The sequence below is a fragment of the Mustela nivalis genome, assembly GCF_964662115.1.
Source record: "Mustela nivalis genome assembly, chromosome: 5".
Lineage (NCBI taxonomy): Eukaryota > Metazoa > Chordata > Mammalia > Carnivora > Mustelidae > Mustela > Mustela nivalis.
In genome coordinates this window covers 5,146,038-5,165,573 of record NC_139024.1, presented here as the reverse complement: position 1 = coordinate 5,165,573, position 19,536 = coordinate 5,146,038, and the positions used below count along the sequence as shown (strand labels likewise).

Sequence of the window (19,536 nt, the reverse complement as noted above, 5' to 3'; positions counted from 1 at the left end):
GGCTCTGTTTTAACTACTTTGATCTTTTCCATGATTTAGAAGGCTTATACTCAATTTCCTTGGATTTTTAGATATAATACTCCAAAATAATTACTAGAGATTTCATGCAGTTTTGAAACTCTTTTCCATCAACTCTTTAAATTTAACTCTAGATTTAGTGGCTTTTAATATCAACTGCTTTTCACACTAGGACATCCTTATTTCGGGGTCCTTAACTTGGCTTTCCCTCCTGAGAGCTGGAGCACAGTCTCAGTTGCTTCTTGTGTGAGACAGGTGGGCATTTAACTTATAAGTTCTTTTTTTTTTTTTTCCCACAAATGTTCACGCAGTTACGTACATCAGGTCTTCTACTCATGTGAATGGGATGAAACGTACCCAAGGTGGTTCTCTTCCAATGCTCACTGTTGTCTGGAATTTACTGTTGGTAAAATTCTTAACCCCAGTTACTTTATTTCTTTGTGTGTAGCTTTTCCCCCCTCTTGTGGGTTTTGGCTTCTGTCTCCCAGATGCCATATCTTCCTGCATCTGGAGGATGTCAAATTCCTATGGATTTCTTCTGGCTCCTGAACTAAATGTTGTTGAGGTATTCTCTTCCTCTCATTGTCCAAGATATTTCCTTCCTTGTGTGTAGCAGCCTTTTAGGAATGGCCCCATGTGCTGGCATTCAGGGTAACTGCTCTTGCTGCTGCTGAAGACAAAGATTCCCAAACCCAGTGCTTGGAGCTGCTCTAGGCTTCTCTTTGTCCTCCTGGTCATTACTGGAATCTCTGAGTTTAAAGTACAGAGTTTCTAGAAGCTTCTTCCTGGTATTGCTCTGCTGGATTCTGATGCATGTGTGTTTTTGTGACCAGATAGAGTAAATGGAAATCTACATCCCATAGTTCAGCTGCCTGAGACGGTTCATCTCATCCTTGCCCTACAAAGTTCTCCTGTTGCTGTCAGCAATCAGTGCTCCATTGTCAACCCTGACTCCTTTATACGGGTATTTTTTGAAGCTTCTGACCCAGAGTAACTCAAGAAGGTAGAAGTCAAACAGTGGGAGGAAATGGGGGAACCCTAACCACCACAGAGCGGCAGAAACAGACCGAGGTATTAGATGCACACTCCTCTGGTCATCACTGAATGACCTCACTTGGGGTCTTGAACCAAAGACAGAAGAAAGAAAGTGCTTTCTCACTTGTCTTCATTTCAGAAAGCCTAGAGACACTGAGTCTGTCCATTCTTCCTATCAGAACGATCAGCCTTGTAATAGCTGACGTCAACCCCAGACTCTAGAAGTAGAGAGGCAGCTCAGTCTCGTTCTTATCCTTGTGGGGAGTGCACGTATTTTGCTTCACTAATATATAGATATTTGTTAGAATTGGAGGAAAACTATTTAAAAACTGCTAGCTGGTGATGGTAAGGTTATTTTTGCCCTCGGAGATAGTCAAAATTAAACTAATAGTACAGCTTGAAAAATCAGCTACACATGCTGTGTTATGCCAATTATGCACCTCAGCCTGCTTCCAGATCAATTAGCCTCAATCCAGAATTCACCTGAAAGACTGACGTGATGCACGTAATGTTTTTCACACTGTGCGGGAACTGTGCATGATCTTGCATAATCAGTATTTCTTCTGAGTGATGTAAGTAGATTGAGAAGCAAACCAAGTTAGATTCAGGATCAGTATGTAACAGCAGAAGCCCAGGAAGGAAAGCAATGATATCTACCAAAATAAACTCTCATTGCCTTTGGAAGATTAAATTATCAAATTCGTAGTTAATTTTACCTGACAAAACATGTTTACTGAGTTCTTAATAATGCTTTCACTTGTGAGCAAATTACCTCTAGTATGTGTGTACAGTAAATTTTGTCCTTAGAACACGTCACTTCTCTCAACTCATTTAAATATGTTTAAAATACAGATCAAAGTTGAAAATCAATTCACCTGGGTCTGCAATGCTCTATTTTGGTATGTATTAAGTGTAAACAGTATAATCAAAATATTACTTAGAAACTCTCTTTCTGCCCTTCAGTGATTTCAATGGAGATACAAGTGAAAAAGTCCCGAGAAGACAGTGAGCCTAAGAACAACAGGTTTTTTCCAAGAACAGAACAGACTTCTGGATGTTGTTGCTATTCTGCTGGGTGCAGGAGAAAAAGGATCGTGTCCTCTGAAGATGGTTCCTGGGGAGAATGTTCTGAGCCTTTTTATTTGTCAATAAAACTTGTACATCATTCTTTAGAAAATGTAGCATTTCTGCTAGAATTTAACATATTCAAAAATCGTGAGCTGTTAGAATAAATCACATTCGGAAAGGACTTTCCTGCCACTCAGCATTATATGTCCTTCCTGAAGGACTTCAAAGATCATCATTCAGCTGATGCATGAGGGGTGAGGAAGCCACTCTAAAGTGTCCTTTCTCTTCCTGTGTTACTTTGCACAGAAGGTAGCCTGTCTTTTTACTGGTTTTCCTTCTATGTCTTGGTGGAAATCTGGAGTAGTCAGTTACAGATCTCTTACCAAAAAAAAAAAAAAATCTCAAAAAGATGAGAGCAAGTTTCAGGGTTGATTCAGTATAAACCATGACAGCAGAAAGGCCAAAAATGGAGAATTCTAAGAACAATTCATTCATATCAATAAAAAGGTCACCACAGATAAGATGAAATAATCCAGGCAGTGGGAAAGGACCCAATGTTAAACTGTTTCGTTCTTGTTTTGGTCAAAGCACAGGGCAAGGGTAGTTCCCAGACAGTGAGAGTGAGGTTCCCCCAGATCCCAGGAGACTGAGCAGGTGTCCAATCAATCATCGCAGGAAGGTTCACCCTGGATGAGGGAGTGAGGCAGAGCCGCGGTGGGGGAAGCAGGCCCAAGGCCTAGGGAAAGGAATGGATGCCCCTGCCCAGGGGGTGCTCAGCGCCACCCCTCTGCTTTCCAGCAGCACAGCGAGGATGGCAACTCTGGTGTGGACAGAGCCTGGGGTGTGATGGTGGGTGGCGAGGGCCTAGGCCTGGCCATTGCCAACTTGAGGGAGGCTGCCATCCCCTCCTACAGCCTTGTCCCCAAAAGATGGCCCTATTATAAGGGTCAGCAGCAGCTGTGGACTGAAAGGAAGAGGCTGGACCCAGATGACTAGACCCAATGACTCCCCAAGGGCTTCTTGGGCAGTCATTATAGACCATCTCAATGGCAAATGAAAATCCCAGAAACGCTTTGGAAGGGGCTGCTTTCAGACAACTAGTCCAGAGAGATTCATGCCTAAGAGTGTGGCATAGGAAGAAAGTATTTCATTTTATTAACAAAAGAAATAAAGTCAATGACAGGGTTATTCTAGAGTTTCCTCAGGTAACCTATCACAGAAAAAAAAAATTTCCAAGTATTTGGTAACATTGTTTTTCCCCATTTCAGACTCTTTTCTTTAAATTATGAATCCTACTACCTAAAAGATCCTAAAGATAATTGGGTTTACATTGTAATTTAGGAATTAAGGATGTCATCTGAAAAGAACTTGTAAGTTAGAGATGGTGTGGCGTACACACACACTTGACTTGCGCATGTATAAATTAACATTAATGCTTGCATCATTACTCGGAAGCATTTTAAATTACTATAAACCCCATGCAATTTAGTTTATTTACACGGTGAAACTTCAGTGTGGTATCAGCAATGGGATAGAGTAGATTTGGGATGTCTGGCCCAGTATGTCATCCTATAAAATTCCCGCAAAACCTGGGGATAGCCTGAGTCAGTTGTGTTTTATTGCTTAATTAGCGAGTTGTCAAAAAGCAGCACCGTCTAAACTGAATGATGCTTTTTCACCTGTTCACTTACTTTTTATCGGGATAATGAGCTGCGGAATGACAGGAAGAATCTTGTTCCCTCCGTGTTCCAGCATGTCGTGGATTCCTTGCCGAGCAAAAAACTCGTAGGGAAATGTCATTTCACAGAGCCCATCAAAAAACAGAGGCAGATAATGATGGTAATCCAGCTTCTCAATTTCTACCTGGAAGGAGAGAGAAGAAATGCCGTGTGAAGACATCAGTGGGGCAAAGCCTGGCCAGACCGTCCTGAGGCTGTCACCGACTTAGGAGGAAGACGTTCTTCGGGACTTTGGGAAGATTTTTTTATTAAGCAACTCATCTAACAACCTGAAGTGCATTATCATGTCTTCATCCCATTAGCAATGGGGTTACAATCATTGACCTTTACATGTTAACAGATTGGAATAATCAATAATCAATAATCAACATTGGTATTGGTTTAGGGGTTCTTTGGTTAATATTTTACCATTTGGCACAAATGCAATACCTAAAAGGATTCAAGAAGTCCACCATATGTATGTCAAAAAGATATATGCAAGAATAGAATAAAAAAGGGAGAAAAAGTTGAAAAGAGGATTTCATCTGAATTTCTAACAAGAATCTAATAGGAATGGCACACCAGTATACTCTTGTGAAATGTGTCTTTTCAGGACCTGGCAAGTATGAGAGTGAGGGATAAAATAGGGTTATGTGCATGTTCGCTGGATCCTGCATGACAAGGAGAATGTTGGTGCTCTCAAGTCGCCTCAAAATCAAAATATCCCAATCTCTCTCAGCTGCTTCATTCAGGAACAGAGATATGTCACTTTTCCATTGTTATATCCTTCACCCTCAATAACACCTCCACAACTTCTTGTCCTGATCTTTGTAAAACCATCCAGCATCAACAGTGAATGGAAACGAAACCTCTGGGGTTGAGAAAAGACATGATGTGTTGTGAGCTGCAGGAGATCTCTTCTAGCCCAGGGCCTTCACTGTATCTATGACCTCACTTGCCACCCGCAAGGTGACAGAAGTGATAGTGATATCATGAATGGAAAGAAGCCAACAGACTCAGACTGAGGGCACAATCGATTTACAGAGCAAAGGATTCAGCGTCTCCAGTGAGAGGTGCAAATTCCCCAGGTCTTCAAGTCTTTATGAACGCACCCAGCTTTCAATTACCACCTTATAATTGAGTGAGGAGCCCATCAAGACCTTAGAGAAACTGCCTTTTACATTAGGAGGTTTTTATACCTTCTAGCTCTCTCTCAGCTTTTTGGAGTCTCTAGCCACAGGCCTGCCTGCCCCTGGGTGTGAGAAACTGTAGTGTGAAACCACCACATCTCTGAATGTCACTGTAGGGTGAGTCAAATGTCCTGCATTGGCCAAGCAGAAGGTCTGTCTCTAGTCCGTTCATCGAGTGCCCAGCCAATCAGGGACATAAACAGTCAAGAGCTGAATGTTTGGATGTCCTCTTGGAATTGGAGTTTGGCAAATGAATCCCAGAGGGAGGTGTATATGGACATCAATTTTCTTTTATATTCCTTGTATATTTATAAAATTTACTTTGTTCATAGTAAAATTTTATGGAATATATATCCAGTGCCTGCCTTCTCAAGGATTTTTGTGTATCTGAAGACATTTTAGAACACTGTTCTGTACAACTAACAAAGATACTGCTCCATCGTTCAGCTCCAAAAGGTACAGTGTTGCTATCACTAATTTTACCTTGTAGCCTAACTTAATAATATAAATGCCATCTGTATTATGTTTGTCTATATTATTGATGTTTTTCTAATTCTCTCTGTTTTAGCCTACCATCATACTTATACATATGTGTCCTATAATGAACAAGTTATTAGATTTTGTACTTAGTGTGATCTAGGACTTTTTATTTTAATACATTAAGTCATTCACATTTATCTCTATGTCTACTTTAGCTTCTGTCATCTTATTTTTTGGCCATTGGTGGTTGTTTTCCATTTACTTTTTCCTTTCTATTTTGCGGGGGTTTTTTTGTTTTTTGTTTTTTGTTTTTTTAATGTAAGTTACTTTTTTTGAGGGAGAGGGCAGTGATTTGAAAGATAAGATAGCCTGTTTAAATATTTTATTACTGCTATCTCATGTCTTTGTCAAGTATTTAAAAATAAATTTAGGTCACTTGGAGAAGAAAATTAAAAATCTACTAAGACTGCTGACATGCCATTTTTTTCCTTGGAATTCCATTGATTTATTTCTTTGTGTGGTTTGGGGCAACAATACTAAGAACATCCACGATAGCAACATTAAAAACATGCCCTGTTTATGATACCAGACGCTATTTTAAATACTTATGTGTATTAGTTCATTTCATCCTATTTTTTGTAATTTTTTTTTTTTTTTAGTGTTCCAAGATTCATTGTTTATGCACCACACCCAGTGCTCCATGCAATACGTGCCCTCCTGAATACCCACCACCAGGCTCACCCAACCCCCAACCCCTTCCCTCCAAAACCCTCAGTTTGTTTCTCAGACTCCACAGTCTTTCATGGTTCATCTCCTCCTCTGGTTTCCCCCACATCCTCATGACAACTCTAAAAGGTGGGTGTTATGCATATCTCCATTATCAATATGGAGAAACTGAGACACTGAGAGGTTCAATAACTTGCCTAAGTTCTCCAGCTAGAGAGAAGCGTTGCTGGGATCTGAACCCAAGCTATCTGGCTGCAGGATGTGATACAACCTCTGAGGCTATATTGTTAGGCACGTAGAGGTTCAGCATTATTATACTCTCCTGGTGACTATTCCATGTATCCTCACATCTCCATCCCCTTTACCATTACTAATGCAGGGTGTCCTAGTCTGTTCAAATACCAACACTGCCATAACCAGCTTGTCTGTTGTGTCTTCTACACTTTCACTTTCTTTCTCCCTCTGGCATTATGTTTTAATAGTATCTTTCTTTTAAGATTTATTTGTTTGAGAGAAAGACAGAGCACAAGCAGGGTGAGGAGCAGAGGGAGAGGGAGAAGAAGATGCCCCACTGAGCAGGGATCCTGACATGGGGTTCAATCCAAGGACCCTGGGATCATGACCTGAGCCAAAGGCAGACGCTTAATTGACTGAGCCACCCAGGCGCCCTCCTAAACAGTGGCCTGTATGAAGACTGTTATATAGGGACACGGGAAACCAGCTGAGCCCGGTGCCCCTCACAGTATCTTTCCTAAGTAGCTGAAGCCTGCATTTGTTTTTTTGCCCCTCTCATTTCACAATGTGTCTTAAAACAACAAATATAGAGCATACATGATTCTTATTCTCCGAAGTTTTGAAAAGAAAGAAAGAAAAGCAATGGAAGAAAGAATAAAGGAAGAGAGAAAAAAAGGAGGAGCAATTGAGAGGCAGAGAAATGGAATGAAAGACCCAGGGAGAGAAACTGAGAAAAGATCATCTCTAGGTCTCTAACTCTGAGGTCACGGACCACAGCAGCTCTTTTCTACTGGCTGTTCTTCCTCTGACCCATTTGTTATTTGGCACATCTGCTGCCACTGTAGATCTGTTGCCTCAAACAAGGGAATAATGACTTGCCCCTATATTTTGAGGTAAGAAACTCCTTGAAACAGTACAGATATTTCTCTACTTACTATAGGATAAATTTTTTTTTGTACATAACTTTATTTGCTGCTTGTATATCTTCTTGGGTTCCTCTTGTTATTGTGCTATTGTTTCAGATGACAAATGTGGTCTAGGACTTGGGAAGCCTTCCTACATTCCTTTAAAATCCAGAGCTTTCACATGTGTTGTGTTTTGTTTAATAATATGTCTGAGTTCTCTTTGATGTACTTTCCTTTGTAGCTGATAAGCTCCTGACAGCTACTGCCCAATTTCACGTGTCCACAGGTAAGTTGTCTGTGTCCTCACTCTCATCTCTCGTCAGCCCACTTTGCCCATGCCACTGCAGGTGACCCTTCCCAGGTCACCAGTGACCTTCACTTCGTCCAACTCTCCTGTCCCTTTTCTGTTCTCATTACATGACACCCTTGACCCAGGCCTCCTGACACCATACCTCCAGCACTGGGGGTCATCCTTGATTTCCTCCCTTCAAATCCCATGTTCAACCCATCAGTAATCCAACTGAATCTACCTCCAAGCAAATCCTGATCTCTTTTCCTTTCCTGCCATCTTGCAGATTGCCAGCTTAGTCTAAGACTTACCTTGCCTTTCTTTGATTACTGCAACGTCTCCTAACTCATTTCCTTGTTTCCATTTCTGCCTTCCTATTTCCATTCTCCACATGAGTCCTGACCTATGGTTGCTTCTGACTCAGGTCTTAACAGGGCCTCCCCGATCTGTCCCCAGGTCCCGTTGCTTCACACCATCCTTCCACAGTACTACTCTCTAGAGACACTGAAAGACACTTTTGTCCCCTGACCAGCCCAGCCTCACCCAACGCTCCTTAGAGAGTATCTTTGAAAGAACTGGTCCCCTTCTCTCCAGAACTCTCGGTTGCTGGTAACTCCTTTCACCTAGAGTTTAGCTCAGTGAGGCCCTCTTACCGTGGCCTACCACCCTGTTTGATTTGCTATGTGGCTTTTATCATTTATTCATCACTGTTTCTTAAGTTCTGTTGTTTAGGGAGTTGTCATTGCCTGAGAGGGTGGGGGCAGATAACAGGTGAATACTCAGCAAGCATGTGTTGAATTTCAATTCTGACCTTTTGGAATCTTTCGTCTGTGCTAACTCTTTGAGAGGCAGACTCAGCAAAGGGCACAATGGCCCGATGACAAATGGTCATCTCTAAAGGTGAGATCAGGGACCACAGCAGAGTGCACAAAGAGCCTGGTGGTGAACACTGGCCCTGTAGCATGATGGGGCAGAGAGCCTGATGCAGGGCTTGATCCCAGGACCCTGAGATCATGACCTGAGCCAGAGGCAGAGACTTAACCCACTGAGCCACCTGGGCGCCCCTTATGAGTATTTTCATAGACAATCAGAATGGCTTGCTTCTTAGTGCTTCTATTTACCCTAAATTTAACTATAAATAATTCAAGGATTAATTTGCTATTCTGTTTACTTTTTAATACTTTAGAAGGAAAAGTTTCTGGTTTCATAGTATCATCAAAAATAAACGCATTAATGTGTGCCCATAATAATATATTGGTAATAGGGTTGCCTGGGTGGCTCAATGGGTTAAGCCTCTGCCTTTAGCTCAGGTCATGATCTCAGGGTCCTGGGATCGAGCCCCACGTTAGGGCTCTCTGCTCAGCGGGGAGCCTGCTTCCTCCTCTCTCTCTCTCTGCCTGCCTCTCTGCCTACTTGGGATCTCTCTCCCTCTGTCAAATAAATAAATAAAATCTTTTTAAATATATATATATATATATATTGGTAATAATACAAGGACTTTTTTTTTTTCAAAAATCTAGATGTTGAAAATAGCTCAAGATAAAACCAAAATTTCAAGATAAGTGAGGAGGTCCCTTATTTGTCTGCGCGTCTGTCACACGGTGACTTCTTTAGAGTTTTTCTACATCAATGTGTTGTTTTGTTCATTTAGATTTACAAAAGGTCATTTTTACTGCTTATTCAGCAATAAACCTTTTTTTTTTTTTAGTTATATAAATCACTTTGCTCTTAGGATAACTTGTTTTAATGACATATTACACTTTTATTTCTTTAGTATTACTATAAAAATAGTAGTTTTCAAACTTTTATGAAATTTGGGAATCTTTCTCCAACATTTATGCAAAAAATCCAGGATTAAAAGAAAGCTCTTTGAAGTAGAACACAGAACAAAGACCATTTTGGTACATCAGGTAAAATTACATAGTAATATACTGATTGATCACCATTTGGGTGTTAACTCCAGAACATCAAGTAGTTTTACTCACAGAATCTCTCTCTCTTTTTAAAATTTATGTTTTATAACCTTTTAAAGATCACATAGTACTCACAAGTTATCTCTAAATCTTACAATGACCTTTGGTCAAAAGCAATAAAATTCTAACTTTACCAGCCTATCATATATAAATTTTTATCCCCATAACAAATGTGTAAGGTAGTAATGCTATACTGAAAAGTCAGAAACACAATGAGGTTAATGATTTTCATTGAAAATTCAGATTAGAAACTTACTCTTAAAATTTCCATATCCTTGCTTCAATTAGCAAATGAAATATAACTTGAGTATCTGTTATTATAGCTCCTAGCATAGGAATCGAAGATCTTGCTTAGAATCATAAGCCAATCTGAAAAAGTATAATTATCTATTACTATATTATGACTTTATTTGGACTTATGCCATTTTCTAAAATAAAGCTTCAGCTCCACTGTTCTTCCTTGAGGAAGCGGGTGAATTCCTGCAAGAGGCCTGACCAATTACATAGGTATTAAGCACTGTCTGTGGATAGTGTATGTAACATATTTCAAACCTAGATGTACTTTTATGTTTCAAGTGCATGTAGATGTTATGTATGACAAATACATAACAGGATGATAAATAACTGAAAAATGTCATTTTAAGCTTTTTCAATGATAGTACTTAAAATTACGCACTAATGCATGAGTCTTTGACGCAAAAAGAATTCTGAGCATGAAAAATGCTCTTTAATTTCAAAAAGGAGACCTCACACAGGATGGCAGACAAGACTAATGTGATCCTTAGGCTCTACAAAGCCTAAAAGATACCAAAATGTGTTCAATGCAAAGTCAATGTCAGGAAATCCTCAGACGCCGGAGATACAGACTAATTCCGAGTCACAGAGTTGGTGCCATGTGGCTTAGGAGAGTATCAGATACAGACCGCATCTCGAGGCTGGGACTGAGGTTTCAATGTCTCCAGAGTTCAGGAAAACAGGGCATTTAGCAAGAGAAGGGGGGTCAGCTGAGACTCTTGCATAGGACTGAGGCCTACAGGGGCTGCCGCACCTTGGGAAGGGAACCAGAAAGTCTCTCCTTGAGTTTGTGGAGACAAAAAGAAAACTTGTGGAAGAGAAAGAGAGCTTGATGTGTGACAAAGCTCTTGATGGGAAAGATCCCCTCTGAGAAACAGAAACCCAAATGGAAACCTAAAGTAAAAACAACAAAAAAAGTATACATATATTATATATATACTGTATATATAGTATATATATATATTTCTCAGACAGTGGAAAGGAAACTTCTGGGACCCAGACAAAGCAAATGGAAAAGAGTTAATACTCTTATGAGCTAGGTGCATAGGGCTGCCACACAAAATGTTAACTACAGCTACAACTTACCACCGTCATGGTGACAGAGTCATCATAAGAAAGACTAAATAGAGCAGTGATCATGGGAATGAGCTCTGGAACTAGTACCTAGAAATTACAGAATTTTTGAAAAGAATTTTTTAAAGTGGGGACACCTGGGTGGCTCAGTCAGTTAAGCAACTGTCTTCAGCTTGGGTCATGATCTCAGGGTCCTGGGATTGAGCCCCGCACCGGGCTCCCTGCTCAGCCAGGAGTCCGCTTCTCCCCCTCCCTCTGCCCCTCTCCCCCTGCATGTGTTCTCTCAGTGTCTCTCAAATAAATAAATAAATAAAATCTTAAAAAAAATAATCTTTGAAAGTGCTTAAAACATAGAATATTTCATTTTTAGAAAAGAACGAAATAAAGTTTCCAAAGAATATAGAGCATCATTAACCTCAGAATGCAGTTGTTGGAAACAGATTGACCACAGATGGAAAGAGAGGGATTTGGGTCACGGGAGCTGGAAAGACAGTGCAGCCCAGGGAAGCCCCTACCTGATTTGCGTCCATAGCCATGAGACCCCGGGGAGTTCCAGATAGACAAGGAAAGGAGGTGTTTTGAGAAATCAAGGCTGGGCATCTTTCATAATTGAAGAAAGATGTGAATCTTCAGACTAAAAATGCAAATCTGGCTATTTTTTCAGAAAAACTATAAAACTCCAAAGTCAAGGAAAAGATTTAAAAGCAGCTAGAAATAAAAGACAGGTAACATGTAAAAGATCAAAATTAGGCTTGAAATTATACTTCTCATTAACAAAATAGAGGCCACACAACATGGTAAAAACCCCTAGACATGCTAAAGGAACAATAATTATTAATCTTCAGTACCATACTCAGCTAAACTGGCTTGCAAGATAAAGACAAACTAAATGTATTTGACCAACGGAGCTTTTTTTTCTGTTTGTTTTAAACCCAGACATTATCATCCTCACTGAAGGATAAAATGGATAAAATGTGCTATACATGCTGAACATGGGACAAAGAAATGAGATGCAGGAGACAACATTTGAGGATGATTTAGCTATCTACATAGAATATCCAGAGAATCTACAAACATAATTAGTAAGAGTTCAGAAAAATTGCTGCATAACAAATGGATAAGACCAAAGAAGCATTGACTATAGTAATTTTTTTAAATCCATTATGGTGAGGTTAAAACGTGAAGTTGCAATATGAGAAAGGAAAGGTACAGAAAATGACAAGAAGGTGATCCAGGTCAAAGTAAGGTCCTTGCATTGAGAGGGATAAAGATAAGGTTGCTGGTTAACTTCAAAATTAATTAAGCATATTATAATGCAAGGATACCCTTCATAAGAACAGAAATAGAATTAACTTCCAAGAGAACAGAATGTAATAGAAGGAATCGACCCAACAGAAGGCTGGTCAAACATCCCACTTGGATGTTTGGAAAACAGGAAAACACATGAGAGAAGAGAAAATATGTAGGATGAACCCAAATATAAAAGTAATCATCCTAAGTATAAATAGATTAAATTAGATTATTCTCTTAAGAAATTGTTAAAAAAGAAAAAATATACTTTAGTTATAAATTTGTTTGTAAGAATCACATTCAAAATATAATGGCAGAGAAAAGTGAAAAATAAAGGTATGGTTAAAAAAAAAAAGAATAAATACAATACAGGATAAATTCCTAGAATAGAAATTGCTTTTCAGAGGGTGTATATATATGGTATATGTATACATTTTTTTATACATACCCTCTGTGTATTTTGACAGAAATTGCCAACTGGTGATTCATGGAATGGTATTAAATGAACTCTTCATCAATAATAAATGACAGTAGTTGTTTTCCATTTTCATTCAAAGAAAACACTATCACAGTTTATTTTTTACAATGTTATAGGTAAATATTATTTTGGTGTTGTTTTAAGTTCCACTTCTTTTACTGTGAGCATAATAGCCTCTTTTTTTTGAGATTTTATTTATTTATTTGCAGACAGAGATCACAAGTAGGCAGAGAGACAGGCAGTGAGGGAGGAGGAAGCAGGTTCCCTGCGGAGTAGAGATCCCGAAGTAGGGCTCAATCCCAGGACCCTGAGATCATGACCCGAGCCGAAAGCAGAGGCTTCAACCCACTGAGCCACCCAGGTGCCCCGAATAATAGCCTTTTAAACATATTTTTGAAAGCCATTTGTCTCTCCTTTTCTGTGAGTTGTATTTTCATATCCTTTGCCATTTTTTGTACCCACTGACATTTGTTTTATTTTCTCTCTTTTTTTCCCAGCTCTTTATTTCCCCTCCAAATTCATTTTTTAAAAAATTCCATTAGCCAACTTATGGTACGTCATTAGTTTCAGATATAGTGTTCAATAAATTAACTCATAAATTAGCTCATTTATGTTAGAGGGATTCAACTTTTGTATGTTACTTCCATAACATTTCAAATGTTTTGAAATGTAATGTTTCAAAAAATTGTCTGCATGGCAATGCAGACTTCTGTATGTTTTAGAATTCATTAATCTTTTGTCAGGTTCTGAATTTTGAGTCATCATTAAAAAGATTTTCCCCCATTTTGTAGAAGAATAGAAACAATTAAAAAACAATTTATAATTTTTTTCTAGTATCTTTTGATTTCTTTATATCGAAATCCCGAATCCATTTGTAACTTTTCTTGGTGTGAGGTGAGAGATGTTCTTCTAGCTGTACCTTTTTCCAAGAGGTTCCGAATTTAGACAAGTTTTAGACATAAGGTCTACTTACTGGGCCTATATAAGACTCTGCATTCAATAATTAGATAAAACGTGTTTTTTACAAGTGTACAAGGGACTGCTTAGAAAACTGAATAGTAGTGAGCCGCAAAGTAAGTTCAAGAAATTCCAAAATATCTGTCACATGGGTTACATTTTCTGAAGAAAAGGATAGTCAGACTTTTAATCTCCACATGTTTCGAAATCTAAAAACACTTTTAAATCAGAGACCAAAGAAAAATCCTTATAGAAATAATAACATGTTAAAATTGAATTAAAGTGAAATTACCTAACCTTAAAAAAAAAAATAGCCCACCGGGAAAGATTCTTTAAGAACAGAGGAAGAAGGAGACGGATAGTGCTCACTCTCAGAGGCCAGAAGAACCCTGCCACTATGATTAGCCCAATCTCACTGAATCAAAATGAAGTACTAGGCAAAGTGAGTTCAGTGGCACATTCAAAATTGCAGCCAAGTAGGTTGTATGGCAGAAATACCAGGATACTTCAATATCATTTTTAAATTTCTAGATCAAAGGAGGAAAAATGAGATCATCTTCTTAGATGCTGATAAAGCATTTGATGAAATCATTCATTAAAAAATAAACATTTCAAGGAAAAACCTAGAGCAACTATCTTCTTTTACGGGGAGAGTTGAGGAGCATTCTCATTATGGAGAAAACGATAGAAAGGAGGCTCGGAGACTGTTGTCTTCACTTCAACCTTGTACTGGAGTTTCTAGCTAATGAGGAAAATAAAATATGTATGAATATTGGCAAAGAAGAAACAAGACTCTTGTTATTCGAGGATGATTTAGCTATCTACATAGAACACCCAGAGAATCTACAAACGTAATTAGTAAGAGTTCAGAAAAACTGCTGCATAAAAGATCAGTGCATTAAAAATAGCATTCCCTTATGCCACTAAAAACTACATGTATTTTTTTTAATATTCACAATAGCAAGAAATGAAGAAAAACAAACCTTTAAGATAATGAGTCATAAAACTAACAGTCAATGCACAAGACTTTAGGGAGACAATGACAAGCACAAACGGAAGTCCCGCGCAGTGTTCCATGAACAAGTGGATATATTGACTCTACTCATGGATGGGCTGACTCAAATTCAAAAAGAGGGTGAGTCTGTACAATTTAATCTATAAAGACTAGAGAATCTACGTGACATGTTGGGACCCCATTCCTAGCAGTGGCCGAGTGAGGACTGGGGCCCCATGCATCTTTCTTCTGACCTGCTCACCTTGTTCATAACTCGATGTCTTGTTGTTTCATTACAAATACTGAAGGCTCTGTCTAGATGGCAGAGTAAAAAATCTGGACTTGAGAATGGGGAATCAAGTTATTTTATGGAATAACCTTATTTTAAGTTTCTGTCAAAAATGCTAACAAGACAGCTAAAGGTCAGTTGTAAGCAGATCTCGAATTTATGCACACTTAACCTTTATTATCCAGGGATTGTATGTTCCTAACCACAGCAGTCAGTGAGTGATACTTTCAAGTGTAATAAATGAAAGAGAAATAATCCCTTGTTCTATAGCTTTGAACATTCCCACCTTCTGTCACCTGTCATAGAGTTAAAGGAATTTCTTAAAAATTTTAAAATTAGTGTTTTTTTTTAAACCAAGGGCACATAAAAGGAGCAAAATCTGTATTTAAATAAAAGTTTCTCTTTCCTTTATCATATCTCCAGATACTGCTAAAAACTGTATAATTTTGCCATAGGTAGAGAGGAGATACTTATATTTTGGGATAACAAGCATTAATCAAATTGAGAAGCAAAAGACATGATATACCTGAGAAGTCCAGCAGTTTTAGGAGTTGGGACACAGTTAAAAACAGATCATTTGCAGCTTTTACCACTGGTGTTAACTGCAAAACATGGCATTAATTTACAAGAACTCTCCGTGAACTAGATAATGTACTGTGAACCTCAATGCACTCAACCAAATCAGTAGAATTAAGGACATTTGCAAAGGATTAATTTAGGTGAAGTTCATGTCATGAAGCAATTTTTAAGAAGAAATTGTTACGAGGGCAATATTGGATGCCTTTTACATTGGCATATAATTTTGCTATGTACTTATCTTTCAGGGATTAGATACAAATTTATTAAAGTTCTTTAAAGTCATGAGTTCTTACACTTCTTAGTCCAATTTCACCTAAAATAAAACTAAAGCAAAAATTACAATGAAGAGCTTCTACTAGGCATAGTGCTGTGCTGAATGTCAAGGAGAGGTGGGGATATTAGTGGGTAGGAAAAAAGATGAGAAATAGGACTCACTTCCTGGATTCATATTTTAGTATTAGCAGTTTGTGGAAAGAATGGGTGACTGACACAGTGCCTTTGTGGAGAGCCGCTCGGGTCTGCAGTCAGGCAGAGGGGGGTTCAAACCCATCACTTGCATGTACAGGGTTCCATCATTTTCAAACTCTGTGACTGCTGGAAAGCTACTATGGCTTTCTGAGACTTAGTTTACTTTTTGTAAATGGATAGCTAATTCCCAGGGTTATCATGAAGGATTAAATGAGATAGCGTGTGCTAAATGATATTGATTCCTTCTATGCTCTGGAAAGAAAATAATACACTCACAAAAAAATTAAGTAAAATTTCAGTGTGGTGCATGATTAAATGCTAAATAAGGGTACACACCAAGGGCAAATAGGAGGAGGCCCTGGCATATAGGAAGTAGGGATACTTATGGGCTGGAGTCCACAGGACAGGTTTTATCAGGGAGGAGGATCTTGACAAGCCTTGCAAGATGGGAAGACATGAGTGCACCGAGCAAAGGCGTGCAAACAGGAATTGGGTACAACATGGTCAAGAGACAGTGCTTAGTTCAGTAATGGTGTCGGGGAGGCATGAAGGCGCCTTCTGTGTCCACTGTGTCTGGACGGATACTTCAGGCACGAGCAAAATAAAGATGGTTTTTAAGCAAGCAGCTGACAGGATTCAATGCCATTTAAGAGAGAATAGCCGGCACCTCTTCATCCTGCATAACTGAAACCTTATGCCCATGGAGCAGCATCGCCCTACTCCCCCCAGTTCCTAGGAACCACCATTCAACGTTCTACTTCAATGGGATGGACTATGCTAGATTCCTCCTAGAAGTGGAATCATCTGATATTTGTCCTTCTGTGTCAGGTCTACATGGTCACATATGGTAGGATTTCCCTCTTTCAACGTTTTGAGAAACCTCTGTATTGTTTTTCATAGCAGCTCCACCATTTTCTGTTCCTATCGACAGCACACAGCGTTCCCCTTTCTCTACATACTTGCCAACCCTTGTTACCTTTTGGTAAGACCTAGCCTAACAGTGGGGTGGTTTATCCCGCTGTGGTTTTTGTTTCCATTTCCCTGAGGATGAGCTAAAGTGATCACTTTTCATGCACCTGTTGAACAGTGTAGGTCTTTTTTGGATAACTGTCTATTCAAGTGTTTTGTCCATTTTTAAACAAGATTTATTTTGAGAGAGAGTGTGTGCCTGAGGGGAGGGTGAAGGGAGAGGGAGGGAGAATCTCGAGCAGACTCCCTGATGAACATGGACCCCCACACGGGCTCCATCTCACAACCCTGAGATCACGACCTGAACTGTAGGAGTTCCTTATATCTGTAATATTACATATGATATATATTTTGGATATTAGCCCCTTATCAGATAGCTTTGCAAATATTGCCTCCTGTTTCCTTGACTGCCTTTTCTTGTGTTGATCGTTTCCTTTGTGCTACAGAAGCTATTTAGCTTGATGTTGTTCTGTTTGTAGACTTATGCTTTGGTGATGTCATATTCAAGAAGTCATTGCCAATATCAATAATAAGAAGGCTTTCCCCTATGTTTTCTTCTAGGAGTTTTATAGCTTCGGGTTTACAAGGAAATTTGAACCATCACATGAAGGAAGGTCTATTTTTACCCCCTGGAAAGACAACGGTTGCTCTCTCTCTCCAAAGCTTGCATCATGCTAGGCGTGTACGCACTGGCCAACCTTCCAGTCTGCGAACCAGTTGTCATTCTCTGCAGCATGGCCAGGAGCAAGCCAGGGGACCTGGGGAGACCGTATGGTTAAAAATATCTCCCTAGCTCTATCAATTAAAACTCAATTAAATTTCTTTTTAAAAACAAAATACCTTTTGGCATGCTTCAGCTTACATACTGTTGGTATCTTGTGGTAAAACTAAAATTAGAAAATTGAATTGCTCCTCCCCAAGTGCTGAGAGAATTGGACTGTGTCCCTGGTAAAATGAGAAGAAAGGGAGGTAATTTGGGTGCCTGGAGGCTTCCAAGGACGTAGTCGTCAATGGAGGAGCCAATGTGGAAGGTTTCAGGCAAGATGCCACCAAACCACCGAAAAGCATATCAGCCAGACCGGTCATGGTTTAGCGTGTGGCAGGCAAGTTGCAAATGTGTGTCGTGGGTTCTTAGTACGAAGAGAGGCTCAACAGAGGAGCACAGAGGACTTTGGCTCGAGTCCTCACTCCTCGGTCCTTGGTGGATCACGCTACTCATCCCTCTCGGCCTCAGTCTGCTTCTCCTCAAAACAGGACGATACCAGGGCCCCTCTCCTAGGGAATGTTGGGAGTGAGAGCATGTCAGTAGCTCAGCCCCGTGCCTGCGGAACAGGGGCAACCTAGATGCGGGCTACAAGACAGCCGCCAAAGAGCCCTCTCTTGTTTTCATCAGGAGTCCCTCCTTGACAAACTTCAAGTGTCATCTACTTCCTCTGTATTTACCGTGTTCTTTACATTTTGATTTCTTCACTTTGTTCAGAGAAAAAAGGTCCTCTTTTAGCTATACCAACATTTTCTTAAACTATTCTGGTCCTGCTGTCATTTTGTCTAAAGTGATTGAAGAACAGAGGTCATTTGTGAAGGACACAGAACACAGAGCCGGGAGAGCTCACAGGTTAAAGCGGGGCACACATCAACGTCTGCCAGGGATTCGGGGGACTTTCAAGTAGGTCAGAATATCTTTATAGAAAATGACACCATCTTTTCTGAGTTTGTGTGGTAGAACAATAAATCTAGGGGATAAAAACATAAAACGCTGAAAATCTCATCTGAATTAAACTAACAAGGTACTTTATAAAATGTATTTTATTTCAGTATGACAATAAGGTAGTTTATAAAACAAAAACAAATACATACATTGACTGGTTAAATAAGAGCACATAAAATGACTGATACCGCATTTATCATCCAAAACCTCTGCCAATTTTTTAATGAAAAACTACTATCTGTCTCACAGAACCTCTGCTTTCAAGTTTAACCTTGAGCCACCTAACTAAGTGTAATTCTTTTATAGAAAGTGTGGTATTTAAAATAAAATTATTTTGACATTTTGGAATTGTATACCAATGATGCATATACAATCTGTATGCCAGGTTGTAATTCTGGAAATAGACACCTTAGATCCCAATATCAAAGCAGAGTTTTTAAAATGTCGCCATGCTTTCTTTGTCATAAGAAAGACTGAACTTCTTGGTATGTAGTATGAAGAGTATTTCCTTTAAGTCAGTGAAGGTTATAGAGAAAATTCAAAACCACATGGAGTGAAAGGGTCATTCTCATTCTCCTCATTACACGACTTGGGGATTCAGAGTCTCTCGTCTTAAAATAAACCCTGCCATTTCCACATCTGCTAAGACAGTTTTTTTAGTGAAGATCAAGCACTGCTATTCAGGGTGTCCTTTGCAATTCTGCTCTATCTGTAAATCCTTTATGTCACTATTCTCTGTGCTCCTGAGTTCTTTAGACTTTGGTCTTACTGCCTTTTGTTATTAATTTCCAATGGCCACC

At 39.3% G+C, this 19,536-nt stretch overlaps 1 protein-coding gene and 1 long non-coding RNA gene across 4 annotated transcripts in view; one reads left to right on the top strand and one right to left on the bottom strand.

Annotated features, from left to right (window-relative positions):
- Nucleotides 1-19,536, bottom strand: part of PACRG (parkin coregulated) — a 512,311-nt gene that overhangs the window by 214,114 nt on the left and 278,661 nt on the right. For all 3 annotated transcript variants that reach the window (XM_082730758.1, XM_082730759.1, XM_082730760.1), the window contains exon 3: nucleotides 3,813-3,984. In XM_082730758.1, the coding sequence (XP_082586884.1) occupies nucleotides 3,813-3,984 (172 nt within the window). The remainder of the gene's footprint in view (nucleotides 1-3,812; nucleotides 3,985-19,536) is intronic.
- Nucleotides 4,905-17,803, top strand: LOC309864017. Its single transcript, XR_014311341.1, has 3 exons — nucleotides 4,905-5,485; nucleotides 7,616-7,660; nucleotides 17,590-17,803. It is a non-coding gene; the product is annotated as an uncharacterized lncRNA (long non-coding RNA).